The 13,205-nt window shown below is 46.2% G+C and overlaps 2 protein-coding genes across 2 annotated transcripts; both read right to left on the reverse strand.

Moving 5' to 3' along the window:
• Positions 1 to 4,477: 4,477 nt before the first annotated feature.
• BT62DRAFT_976592 (CNH-domain-containing protein) lies at positions 4,478 to 9,174 on the reverse strand. The gene is made up of 10 exons (XM_043189239.1): positions 8,550 to 9,174; positions 7,355 to 8,493; positions 6,740 to 7,306; positions 6,532 to 6,687; positions 5,943 to 6,480; positions 5,623 to 5,891; positions 5,353 to 5,572; positions 5,218 to 5,301; positions 4,992 to 5,166; positions 4,478 to 4,943 (listed from the first exon to the last, which is right to left on the reverse strand). Exons 1-10 carry the CDS (start codon positions 9,103 to 9,105, stop codon positions 4,739 to 4,741), a joined length of 3,909 nt encoding a protein of 1,302 aa, XP_043033274.1. The 5' UTR covers positions 9,106 to 9,174; the 3' UTR covers positions 4,478 to 4,738.
• A 361-nt stretch (positions 9,175 to 9,535) lies between these two features.
• On the reverse strand, positions 9,536 to 12,736 carry BT62DRAFT_912418 (uncharacterized protein; the record flags this gene model as incomplete). Its single annotated transcript, XM_043183860.1, has 15 exons — positions 9,536 to 9,630; positions 9,685 to 9,799; positions 9,858 to 9,869; positions 9,929 to 10,128; positions 10,181 to 10,303; positions 10,359 to 10,421; positions 10,472 to 10,591; positions 10,645 to 10,744; positions 10,795 to 10,886; positions 10,934 to 11,009; positions 11,058 to 11,126; positions 11,181 to 11,239; positions 11,324 to 11,514; positions 11,577 to 11,902; positions 11,951 to 12,736. 15 exons carry the CDS (start codon positions 12,734 to 12,736, stop codon positions 9,536 to 9,538), a joined length of 2,427 nt encoding a protein of 808 aa, XP_043033275.1.
• Positions 12,737 to 13,205: the final 469 nt, after the last annotated feature.

A 13,205-nucleotide genomic window follows, 5' to 3' on the forward strand; every position in this document is an offset into this window, starting at 1 on the left:
GTCTGGGTTTCCACCATGATCTGCATCTGTGTATGTTTTGAACAGGTCTGGGTTTGTAGCATCAGGTGAATATGTCAATTTTAGGTCGATTGTTCTCTTTATGTATCTGAGAAGATATTTCAGGGTCTCCCAATGCCTCAATCCAGGGTTTTTGCTGAAACATGATAGGACACTGACTGCAAAAGCTATGTCAGAATGAGTGGCAATGGCCAGATATGCTATAGAGCCAAGGATTTGGAGATATGAGATATGCCACATGATTTCTCATTCCTCTGGAGTAGCAGGAGACATTGAGCTGGATAGCTTAGTGTGTGGATCAAGAGGAGTACTGACACTGTTACAGTCAGACATTCCAATACATTCTAGGATTTTTTGGATGTACTGTAGTTGAGAGAGTGTGAGTGTTTGGTTTAGACGGTCTCTGTGTATTTCGACACCGAGAAGGAATAAAGTTGGATCTAGATCACGAAGTTTAAAGTGCTTCTTGAGATCATCGATAACATGTCATGCAGACTCCATGGACTTTGCAGCAATTGTTACATCATTGACAAACACCAGAACAATAATCTGAGCATCATCTCTTTTGTACACCTATATGCTGTGTTCACAGCATACTCTGTCAAAGTCCATCTTGGTTATAGTGCTGTGGAGCTTTTTGTGCCATTCATATCCAGCCTGCTTCAGTCTATAGATGGACTTGAAGAGATGAAGCACTCAGCTCTTGTTCTTTGTCTCGAATCCCTCTGATTGTTGAAGGTATACCTCTTCTTTTAGATCACCATTCAGAAACACTGATGAGATGTCCACACTCCAGAGCTCTAGGTCCTCAAGTGCAGCAAGAGTGAGAACTGTTCAGATGGCTGTCTATTTTGGAGTAGGAGAGAAGGTTTCAGTGTAGTTAAAACCTGGCTGCTGTGAGTACTCTTTTGTGACATAGCATGCCTTGTAGCATTCAATGGATCCATCAGGGTTATGCTTCATTTTGAAGATCCATTTTCTATCTATAGCCTTTCACCCTGGAGAAAGCTTCACAAGCTCAAAGGTGTCACTCCTACAGTGTATTCAATTCCTGCTGAGCTGCCTCATACCATTTTTCACTTTCCTCTTCTGGCTGAGTCATCACCTCTGCAAGTGTTTTTGATTCATTATTAGATGCAGATGCTTGGTTTGTCATCTCTACTGCTATCTGAAATGCAAGCTCAAGAGCTTCTGTATATGTGATATAGTCATCATCATGCAATACAAAGGTCATTCCTGCAACAACATCTGTCTCAGTAAGCTCTGGCTCAGCAGTGGTTTCATCAATAGGATCAGAAAGAGATTCATCTGAGTCTGATGAGTTCATCATATTAGTGCCAGAATGTTTATGGCAAAAACCATGTCCAGTGTTTGGAGATGTGATTATAAGACCTTTAGAGTTGTATTGTGGCTTGAAGCATGCCTGAGGACGTAAAAGTGGTGAAGAGGATATAGGAGATATTGAAAGACTTGATAGTGGAGTAAGAGGTGATTCTAAAGATGTTTGCATATTTGATAGAGTGGACGGAGCTGGCAAGGATGGTGATGATAATAATGATGGGAGTTGCTCAGATAGCAGAGATGGCTTATCAGTAGGTATATTTTCTCCCCCTTGATGAGGCATTGCTGCATCAGGTATAGCAGTATCTATACTGTTATATCTATTTGTGAGAGATGTATTGTCATCAAGAGGATTTATAATATTTTTGTGATTTTCAGGAAATACACACTCATCGAATACAGCATGGCTGGAGGTGATGAACTGCTGTGTAGATGGGTTCCAGAATAGCCAGTCTTTTACTCCCTCTGAATATCCAACAAAGATACATTTTTGGGTGTGTGACTCTAATGCTCGACATCTCTTTTTTTGTACTAGCATATATGCAAGATATCCAAACATATGAAAGTGAAATATATCTGGTTTTCAGTGATTTAGGTCCCATTCTGTGAAGGGTGTGGTGTTTGGAAGAGGATCTGTGGGGATGCGATTTTAGATATGAATGAATACTCGAAGAGCAAGATTCCAAAATAATAGTGGGAGATGTGACTCATTTAACATGGCAGTGATGGCCTCTGCAATTGTGCAGTTGGCTCATTCTGCTATGCCATTCTGGTATGGTTCATCGGATTCAGTATATCGTCTTTTGATCTCATGCTCAGCACAGAAGTCGATAAACTCCTTTCCTATATATTCACCATCTTTATCTTTCTGAAACTCAATGATTTTGAGTTCTGAGTGGGTATTCTCTATATATGCTTTGAACTGTTTGAAGGCATTAAAGGTATCACTTTTATACTTCAGAGGTGTGACAGCCCAAGTGTCAGATGCACTGCAGATAAATATTATCTAGTAGTGATAGCCCTCTGGAGTTGTGACAGGCATTGGATCTTTGATATCACTGTATACTTGCTCAAAAAGGTGTTTCCTCCGCTCTGAGAGGCCATAAGAAATATTGTGGCGATGCTGTTTGCCAGTGAGGCATAGTATGCAGATAGGATCAGTTGAGGGACCTGACTCTCACTTCATTCCAGTTACTAGCTGCTTTATATGCATGTGCCATATAGTGTCTATGTTTTAATGACAGCAACATCTGTGCCAAAGTGTGTTGTCCATCCAGCAGGTACTTGTAGAGCTTGAGTTTGCAATGATAGTGGTCGATTTTGAGAATGAATGTGTGATAGCATTGATATAGCCAATATTGCTCTCATTTACAGTTGCTGTGAATTGGATCTTTTCACCCTAGCTGAAAGTGACATCTGATCCAGTGATTGAGATCCTAAATCCCTTTTCCCATGTAAGATGATAGGGTGATAAGAGATTACTTTTCAATGCTGATATATGTAATGTGTCAAGAAGTTTCATCACTGAGCCTTTCTCCCCCTGAATCTCTGGCTCCAATACTACTGACCCAATCCCTGCTGAATAAATGACTGAATTGTCTGCAAGACGAATGAGAATGATATGTGGAGCATAGAGTTGGAACCATTGTCGGTGAAGGGTCATATGATGAGAAGCACCTATATCGGTATTCCAATGAGACATAGCAAGTGATGATAAATCAGTACTTGCTTAGCTAGCAGTCTTCTCCTTCATCTCAGCAGAGTTAGCAGCTTCCAAGTCCTTTTTTCCAGCCCTCTTATGATGATGCTTTCCAGCAGTACAGTCAGCAGCATGTTCATGGTCCTGTTTAAGTGAAAACTTTTTGGTTATACATTCTTCTTCTGCATGATTCTCACAAAGGCACCATCCACATTTTGCAGTGGCATTGGTAGCCTGATTTGTGGCTGAATGGAAAGGTGTGGCTTTGAGAGTGACAGAGACTGCTGGATCACCAGCATGCAGCTTCTGATTGTTTTCTTCATTGTGAAATGCAGTGCAGAGTCCTTTGAGAGTGAGTTTATCGGAGAGAAGGAATAGCGATGTGACGAAGTTTCCAAATTCAGGCTGAGGGAGTGCGTGAATCAGGGCCATAATGAGAAGCTCTTCTTCTAACTGCTGGAGACCAAAATGAGTGGGATGCAGAGCATGGATATGACTCATGATTTGAGTGCCCCAACTGGCAAGGTCTGGAAGTGATTCTTCTGTCTCCTTCTTGAGATTGAAGAAGCTGTTGTAGGCTAAATCGAGTCACCAGTTTTCTTTGCTGATGGTGTGCCTTTAATGTGTCCCACATCCTCTCTGGATCATCAAGACAGCTCTTGACATGAGCCTTCTGGGATTCATCAAGGCAGAGGTAGATTGTGCCAGCAGCTGATACCTGAGTTTCCTTCCAGTCCTTTCAGTCCTTCCTCTCCTGGTATGTTGGCTTCTCGGGGTCTGCAAACTCCGGTTCAGGGTCACAGCCAATGGTGATAAGGTACTCGCGGCGAGTTTTGAGTAAGGCCGACATGTTTTCTTCCCATTTGCCATAGTTGGAGGCATTTAGATTGTCGAAGCCTTTTTTGATTGTGTCGAAGGATGGCATGATGTATGTGGTGATATCGTTTCAGTAGTGAAATGACTGATGGAGAGATAGCAGGGCACAGGCAAGATGCGAAGGAAAAAAAAAACTCGAAATAGGCCTTAAAGCGTGGGGCCCATAACCTGTTGCAGGCAGGTTACTTTTACGCAGTGGATAATAGGCCAGACTGAGTACGACGGTCAATTGCTTAAAGGCAATTGACCGTTGACTCAGGACAAAACTGTCTATGCTTATATAAGGTTGACATCAGGTACTTGTGTCGTCCCGCAACAAATACGGTGCTACAGGGGAGAGAAATGTACTTTCTGCAGCAGAACGTTCAGTTCCTAGGGGTTACCGGTGAAACTCAGGGCACTTCAAGGGGTCAGAAGAATTGCTTGGCATCTTCTCTATCACGAGTTCGTTCGTCGCCGCGGGGAAGAAGGCAATGCTAGGAGACTTGAATTATCGAAGTGGTACGGGGCAGAGATGTCAGCCGAGCATCATTAAAATGTTTTCGGATTAGTCGCTACAGAGCTCTTTGAATTCCTGACTTGTACAATGGACCTGAGAAAGCGCTAGGTGTAAGCTCGCGTGATCCAAATAATTTTAGGATTGATAATACAGATACTAGAATATATCCTAAGACAACGTGAGTGAATTGATATGACAGACAAACAGCAGGTATGTGCAGGTGCAGGTTAATATAGGACAAGAGGAATATCAAAGGAACAAAGCACAACAACGAACGAAATGAAAACGAAAAAAGCAATTAGATGTCACCGTGATCCGCGTGATGCCATCGACACGTTATCCGACATGTATCTTTGTGTTCCTGAGACTGTTCGTAGAGCCAACACTCGATCGTCAGAAACCATCAGTATCTCGTCACGACCGGTGCCTAGCGAATTTCGATTGTACTGATTCACGTTCATGTTGGAATGATATGGCACCTGCTGCGCCTGCTGTCCGTAACCCCCGTAGCTGACAAATCGTGAGTTCGTAGGGTTTTACATATCGGTTACAACGTACCTGGCTGGATAAGAGTTGTAGTAGGCACCACCATTGTTAATGATGGATGGTGGGTTGTCTGCAAACAACAACTTTAGATTAGAGCCTTGGATGACTTGCGACATTGCGCCTGTGTCTATATGCCTTATTTCCACAAACGACGGTTCGAATGCAAGCACAAAAGGCTCATGCAGTGCTGATTTCACCCCGTAAGCTCGAGTTCATATGGCTTATATAGACTGCTCACCAAATCCGGTAGGAACGCCCTCCCAATGCACCATAAAGTCCTTCCTTGACATTCGACCAGACTTGTTGACATAAAAAGCAAATTCTGAGGCATCATTCAGCGCATACTCGAGCAATAGAATGGACCTGTTTTCACCATCATAGCACAACAGGAACTCGTTCTGAATGCGATAGATCGCCATAGGCTTCAGACCCTCCCTCCTTCGAACAAATTCTAGAGACTCGTCGCTGGGATCCAAAAGTCCCTGCGTATCTAACGTCTCAAGGTCGACAATCTCGAAGCCCTTAGGGCACCCAACACACATTTTCGTCTTGAGGTAGTGTATCGACGTGGACTCGACTGGTATGTAAAATTCCTGGGCACGAGATCAGCTTCCTCCAAGCCATGTAAGTAAAAGGTACCGACCCTGAAAAGCTTCAATGTATCGTTACCTCCATTGATCAACTTTTTGAAAGTCGGCTTGCTCCGCCCACGTACGTTTTGATCTATGGGCTCCAGAGTCTTGAAAGTACTAGATAGCTGAGTCGACTTCACAATGCACACCAACATCTTCCCGAGGCAGTATCCTGCTTTAAAGAATGACGTATGGGATGATATGCGCTTCGCCCGTTTGATACCAGCATTAGGATCCATAGGGTCCAGGGCATCGAGAGGTACTGTAAACACTGATCGCTCTAAGAGTGCCGTTAAACCTGAAAACATGCTAACCACAGCAGGACACGTACCGGAAAGGATGATGAGTAGCTGATATGCTTCCAAAACGTCAAGTTGCATGACTTCCAATAGCGCCAATACTTTTACGGGATCCTTAGACATGTCCCTTAAATCACTGATGTAAACCCCGTCGTCTGTCCCATAAGCCATTCTCCTGCCCCCACTCAATGGAGCCACGCAATTGACCTTGTTCACCCCAGTAAAAAAGCCCTCGCACAGCGTTATGGTCTCAAAAATGGTACTCCGCTCTCGCATGGCTTGCTGTTGCTGGTAAATATTTTCAAGCCACTTGCGCTGGCCTAACTGGGAATTCGACCATAGGACGAGATTGTAGAACTTCCGGCCCAAATGGATAAAGTTGATCCAGTACTGGCCTTTTGCTCCTTCCGGAGGACGAACTACTATGGAAGGGGCATGAGGTGATCCACGATTGTCCCGATTGAAAGACGTCTTCTTGACGAGACCTTGACGTTGCCGTGGTCTAACGGTACCATTTCCAGTGTTGCTGTCTTCTGATGCGGTGATGAGGAGGAGTTCGAGAGGTATTGGCTATACCATACAAGTTAAACAGAGAAAACCACGGAGGTAGGAAAAACATACTCGACGATAGACTTTGACCTGCTCATGCTGTTTCGTCTTGACAAATTTCGTAAACAATAATGCGTGATCAAATAGGTACACTTGAATTTCCCCGTCGCGTTTGTTTAGAGGACCCTTATAAACCATATCTCGGCCTTCTTCCCGAAGTCGAAGATTCTTTGACCCATATTACTGAAATTGTAAGGACCATATTGAGCGAAGTACTCACTACTTCTTCTCCAGGTTTGAAGACTAATGCCTGATCAAGTTGGATCAAATTGAACCGATTCTCCGTCTTGCCCGATTCGGTATTGACACGACCCAGAAATTCCCGCACAAGCGAGATGGCCTCAGGAAGCAAAGTCTTGTCTGGATTGTCCTCAGGCGTGTGTTTCAAAACAGCCTCTAGCAGTAGAGGATACCTTGCTAATCGAGTAGTCGGCTTAGTGAGATACGCATTGAGCTCCAACTTTCTTGACTCCGGCAATCGTTCCGTGGTCTCAACAAATTGTGCGAACGCCGCATTCGCGTTCTTCTCCTTCTCAAACTCGTACTTGCCATAGAGTTGATGGGCACCATACGACACGAATGGCCCAAAGTGAGGGACAGCTTCCAATAAGATGTCACCAATCTTCTCCACCACGGCATAAGATTTTTGACGTTTGTTGAGAGCGTCTCGGAGACGCGTATTCACGGCAATGATGTCAAACACGTTCCAGAAGACTTGTTCCAGGAAAGCCGTCCGTCGCTCAAGTGGAATGACGTCGTCATGTTCTTGGAGACGTTTAATCCAGATCTTGTAAGATCTTGTAAGTACGCGTTACAACAACTTTTCACAACTCACATCTCGAAGATATTCCATGTCCCTCACAAAGTCGCGTTCTGTGTAGATGACTTCGTTGATTGCTTCCTGTCTCTTCTTCTCTTGATCAGAAACACTGTTAACGACTTCCTGCGGTACCGAATGAATCCAAAGAGTTCCGGCATCGGGCAAGTCGCCTAAACTTTCTCGGCTAATTTGCTTGGATAGACCAGGTTGTGGCTTCATATTCAGTCGAGCTTGCTGTTCAAGTCTGCGGGGACAGGCTATGCTGTAACACAACTGATCTCGAGAACATGTGGGGGAATAGCAGTCGGTGAGAAGGGTGAAAACTCCAGATGGTAATTCGACCTCATCAGAAGTCACCGAACCTTTACGCGGTCGAGGAAGAGGAATAGAGGTAGATGGAGATGGAGACGAATCATTCTCGTCTTCGGTGAGAATTTTGGGCATGATAGGCTCGTTATTTTTGATACCTAATTCCCCGCTGACGAAAGGACTTGGAAGCTTTGTTCTGAACCTGTAAAGCTCGTTGGGGCTGTCACGAAGACGGTGGTCATAGGTGACATCGTGGAAGAACTTCTGAGCATCGAGAGCACGCCCTAACAGTAAGGCAAGATTCCTGTCTGTTGTTTTGATTATGTAGGCGATCTTATCGACCGCTTCACGTCCGTCGAACGCCTCTTTGTACTCCAGTCCATCCTTGATACGGTCGCCTAAGGTTATACGATCTCGGAAGGCTTCAGCAACGCGGGAAAGGAGGGCAGGGTAGACGATGGGGGACTTCTTAGGGACACGAATAGAGTTTGGAGAATCCCGCCCTTCCTTATGAGACGGAATGGGAGGACGAGTCACGGAGTTGCGCACCGATGTCGTCGCCGCAGACATGGACATGGAACGATCTTGTGGAGTCCGTTCACGGCGGGGACCGCCGACGCGAGGAATATGAGCAGATTCGGATGACCTGCGGACAGTTACAGTGGAGACTGTAGATTCTTCCATAGAAGGATGTTCGACCATTGTAAATGAAGAAGGAGAGGCACTGGTGACTGAGGAACGGATGGACTGGGCAGAGTGTGTGTCGACATGAAGAGGAAATGGACTCTCGGACGACCCATGGGAAAAGCGGCTGTGATGATGAGGCGGTATGGGGGGAGAAGGTGCTGAAACAATGAAACATTGAAGAAGGATCAGAATAAGACAGAAAGCGTGGACTTACTTGGACCCTTGCGAGCCCACGGAAGCTCACTGCTGTCATCAGTTCCGGCATCACTCAAGTTGGAAAAATCAACGTTGAGTCGAGAACCATCAACGGGGATTCCGAGCCTTGGTGGATCAGGAGTGCGACTCTGGGGCATGGGAGACGCCTGGTAATGCTTTGGACCATTCAGATAGACCTGGGCCTGGTATGCCTGAGCTGGAGTAAGACCAGACCTTGTTAATGCGTCGAGGCTAGGATCTGGCGGCTCTTCTGGCAGAGGAACGATGACGCCCATGCCATTCGGGTTGCTGGCGACAGATCTCGCGCGAGTGATGCCCGTCGGGGGGGCCAAGGACGATCCAGAAGGGGCATGTGGATACCCGTATTGCATTGGCGGTGGTTGCCTGTATATATATTGCGCATTGGGCGGCTGCTGGTGGTGGTAAGAAACATATGAAGTACGCCGGTCCTGATATTGAGGATAATATTGTGGTGGGGGGGGCGGTTGGTGGTGGGTAGGCCGCCCGAAAATCGACTGATAGGCTGCATGCCGCTTGTCTGGCGCTCCATCCATGGTTAACGCCGTCGTCGTTGACGACGTTCAGCTAGAAATACAGTGAAATGGGTGCTGCTAGGGTTGCACCGTTACAGGCGTCACACGAGTGACCATCACGACCTTTGTATCACCAAGACTATAGACTTCAATCCGAAAACGCATTCGAATTCTTACTGGCCTCTAACTCGCCCATGGAACTCCAAAGAGTACTGAATTCCAACATGGAAATTTCCGGGGGGGGGGGGGGAACACTAAGTAGTTGCTAGCGAGAAAAAGGCTACATTTCGACGCGCACTCCTGCTTTATCGAAGTTATTATTGCTACCCTTGGACGCATGCATTCGCTAACGATGTGATACCATCACCGTGCCGGCCACCCGCACAGTCCCCGCATCCACCCAGCGACGGATGATGTCATTTTAGCTAGGGCAGCACACAACTTGAAATAATTAAGCAAAATTCCGGACTCTCTCGTAGGGCTCCTGGTATGGCACATTTAAGATCTTAAAAATTTCTTCCTCGGTCTCCGATGCCTTTATGGAACCTGCGGACAATTTTTAGAGCTTCGCGAACTCCTCGATTGTCGGTGGAAACGCACCGGTGTTCAACTTTTTCGTGCGGTTGCTTGGATCACGTACCACCCCCTCCCACAAACCCCTCTGGTTCAGAGAATATCCCATCCGATTGGCCTTGAGCCGCATAGCCCGGTTGAACTGAAGCAACATCATCAGTGAATATGACAATGGTTGGCTTCAGATATAGAGGCCGCACAATATCATCTCCCTATGAGAATCAGTTGACGATCAGCATCGTTCTAACAAAACAAGTGCACGTTGACGTACTGTGTAATAAAGTAGGGCTGCACCTCTTGAATTCCAAGGGATAGTCAAAAAATCGATACGTCTTCGACGCGAACCTTTTTGTGGAAGCTGACAAAGACCACGATAAATCGCCTCTAGATCGTAAGTGCTTTCCGGAAGCGCCAAATCCTCCGTTACTATATCTGCTTCATGGAGTTTCTTTAGCAACTTGCCGAGCACACCTATATTCTCTGGTCGGTCCAGACATATCCCGATAACAAGGTCTTTACCCACCAGCATGCGTCGTGCCGTCGTCAGGACACCTAGTGATCATGATGTCGATGTCGCCACAATCCGCCTTTCCTCGTCGATAACTCCCCATGATCTCGACAAAGAGATTAGGATCAATGGATAATGCTAGATGGGTTTGGTCATATATTCATTCATCCAAACTTACAGATTGACAAATCACCTATGGGCTTGATTAAGTCAAACAGTGCTTTCGCTTCTTCGCGGGGCATGCGGCTATTGATGTCTGACATATACGTCAATTTCCTGTATTCAAACTAAGAAACGAAAGGTTACCGCCATAATATTCGAGGCCGATCCTTTGAACGTCAGATAGCAGAGACCGGTATTTCTCCGTCCTGAGATCGTCCAGGGAACGACATCCCGCAGCGTACCATCGCAGAGAGATCGTGCGGCCTTAACAGCGCTCAATTTCTCTCAGTGGAAAAGAGGATGATATCAAGACTTACCAACACCGTAGATACCCTGAAAGATACGAGACACAAGGACTTCGTCCGTCGTTTCATATTTAATTCTCTGAAGACGTCCTGTTGCCAAGATCTCCGAGATCTTGACATTGTTAAGTGAAAACAAGCAATTTCATCATATGGCAGACCCACCTTCTGTCCGGTTTTCTGACCAATGCCTCGAAGAGAAAGTATTTCATTCATGCTCTGCATACGCTTAGGATACGCGCGTATAACCGAAATTGCTAGAACCAATCATTACAACAGCAAACACTTGAAACGCGGAACATACCTCTGTTGTAAGTTAGGACTCTCCAGTGTTCATCAGGCCCTGCTTTCGCCGCATGAAGGTCCTTAAGTTCGGAAAGCTACGAAACGTTAGTCCGACACCATTTCAAAAATGCAAATAGCATTACCAGATCGACGACGTCTTGGTTAGGACAATTTTGTCTCACTTGCATCCCTTTATCATCGCAGGCATAACCCTAAGACGGTCTTGTAAGACTTTTAGCCGGGCATTTCATGCTACATCAGCCTACCCGTTTCATCGGTCGAGCAGGTTTATGATCCGACTCCGTATCCGTTTCGAGCTGATCGTCTTCGGGTTCTGAATCTTCGGCTTCGCCGTAGCGTGTCCACTAGGCAGGCATAAGAAACAGTCGATTAACGGCTGAACGGTAACGTCCTGGGCTAACCTGATTCTCATGCTCGGCTCTTGCCTGGTCATAATATTCCGCAAGAGGATCGTCTTTCGACACCTTGAAAGGTTTCGAGACCGAGACACAGAGCTTGGAAGCAGGAGTAGTGTCCTTCACTTCATCCTCGGACAATTCCGCTTCATCTTCTGATTCTGAATCATGCACGGCTTCTCGGCTACTAAGAAGATAGAAAGCGCTATTGAAAACAAGTAAGAAGGCATGTAGATGAAGACCCACTTCATGGGACGTTTCGATGGTGCTTGACCGATCTTTTCGCCTGATGCAGTGTAGCCTTCAAGGCCAGCATGAAACCGCTCATAGTAGGCTGGAAAACGATCATATGACGGTAATCTTACGTTGCGGTTAGGCCCTTTCTCGGCTGTTCCAATGCAGCGAGAGACCCAGTCCCATTTCAAGGTTGGGACATGGTCAGGGATGTCACTTATCCTGCGTAGTCCACATTTGCTAAGTAATGTTCCCAACGAGCACGTAGGGGAAACAATGATGTGCGTAACAATATTGGGATCGAAGTGTGGCTGTAAATTGGCGCCAAATTTCACTAACTAAAGAACGGGTGAGTGATAGTCGTAAACAGGGGTCGACTGACTCACTATTTTCATGCAACTCTGAGTTCTTTCTAAAGCATGTTCTCGGTCTCCGCCACAAAAATATATGTTCATTCCAGTCAAGAATTTGGTGACTTTCTTCTTCTTGGGGTCGGCATCCAAAAGTTTTTGGTTCTCCATGAGATGTACAGCCAATTCCGCGGGAGACATTTTTATCTTCTCACTTTTAGCGGCCTTCCCCGCTTTGGCAGATTCAGATTTACTGACGTTGTTCCGTCTCTTGTTCACAGTCGAGAGTCGCGGTGAAGACGAATTTTGGACTACAGGTATAAAGTTGAGAGAAAGGGAAGATGGTGTATTACCGAGAGCCGAAGCTTTGTGCACTTTCGGTTGTCGACTCTTACTAGCATGGTTGGCAACACGTCTAGCTATATCAAGTTCCAGAACACTTGAGCTTGTTATTCGAGAGCTTTTGCCAGAAGTCTCTAGAACCAGATGATCACCGACAGGCGTCGAAGCAGATGCCGGCCCTTTGATGTCGGCCTGATGTGTTGCATGTTGCTTGCGCGCGTCGAATGTCTTGTTAGTCGTTTGTTGCTTGGTCTTTGCGATCTTTTTTCCTTGATCAAAAGAATCCCTGAGCGGAGATGAAGTGAACAGGGGAGAAAAGCCGGAATCATTGATCGACTGACTTGAATATTTCTTCGATGGAAGATGAGCGCGTGAGCTTGGTCCCAGGAGCACGCCGTGCTTCAGATATAGATGAGGACACGGGAGTTTCCGGCGGCTTAGCGATTGACGACAACGAGACTTGTTCGGAATGGCTAGCATACGCCACAGGCGAAGACGAACTTCCCTCGACCATTGAAATCGCGGCGCAGCTGAATGACGGAGGAGCTGACCTCATTGGTCCAGAAACCGTCGGTGAGCCTGAACTTGGAGGTGTGTGTTCATTCTTGTCCCCTGCTGTTTTTCTGCGCCGCTTACTCCGCAAAGGGCTTGGTTCAACTGACTCTGACATTTCCTTGCGCTTTTCCCTGAGAGTGCGGGATGAGAAATGATAAGAAACACTAAAAGAGAGCGCCACCTGGGAGATATATCAGCCGGTTCCACGTCCATAAGCTTAGGGCCTTTGCTAGGCTCTGGCGTAATGTCAGAGGTTCTGGCTTGGATAGATGAAGGCATCAATGAAGTCGACGGTGGATGAGGAGCTATATCACCACTGTCTGACACATGAGGGCAAGTTGAGTGTTTATTGAAAGCTTCTGCACCTTGTATTAAACAGGGATGATTTCTGAGA

The sequence above is a fragment of the Guyanagaster necrorhizus genome (assembly GCF_019112545.1).
Source record: "Guyanagaster necrorhizus MCA 3950 unplaced genomic scaffold BT62scaffold_62, whole genome shotgun sequence".
Taxonomy (NCBI): Eukaryota; Fungi; Basidiomycota; class Agaricomycetes; order Agaricales; family Physalacriaceae; genus Guyanagaster; species Guyanagaster necrorhizus.

Excerpts from the sequence above, each read along its gene's own strand:
- BT62DRAFT_976592 (XM_043189239.1), bottom strand. The coding sequence starts at position 9,105 with ATGGATGGAGCGCCAGACAAGCGGCATGCAGCCTATCAGTCGATTTTC. Across the intron at positions 6,688-6,739 it reads TCAAACCTGGAGAAGAAGTA|AATCTTCGACTTCGGGAAGA; the intron begins GTGAGTACTTCG and ends TATGGGTCAAAG. Across the intron at positions 5,892-5,942 it reads GCTACTCATCATCCTTTCCG|AGCGATCAGTGTTTACAGTA; the intron begins GTACGTGTCCTG and ends CGGCACTCTTAG.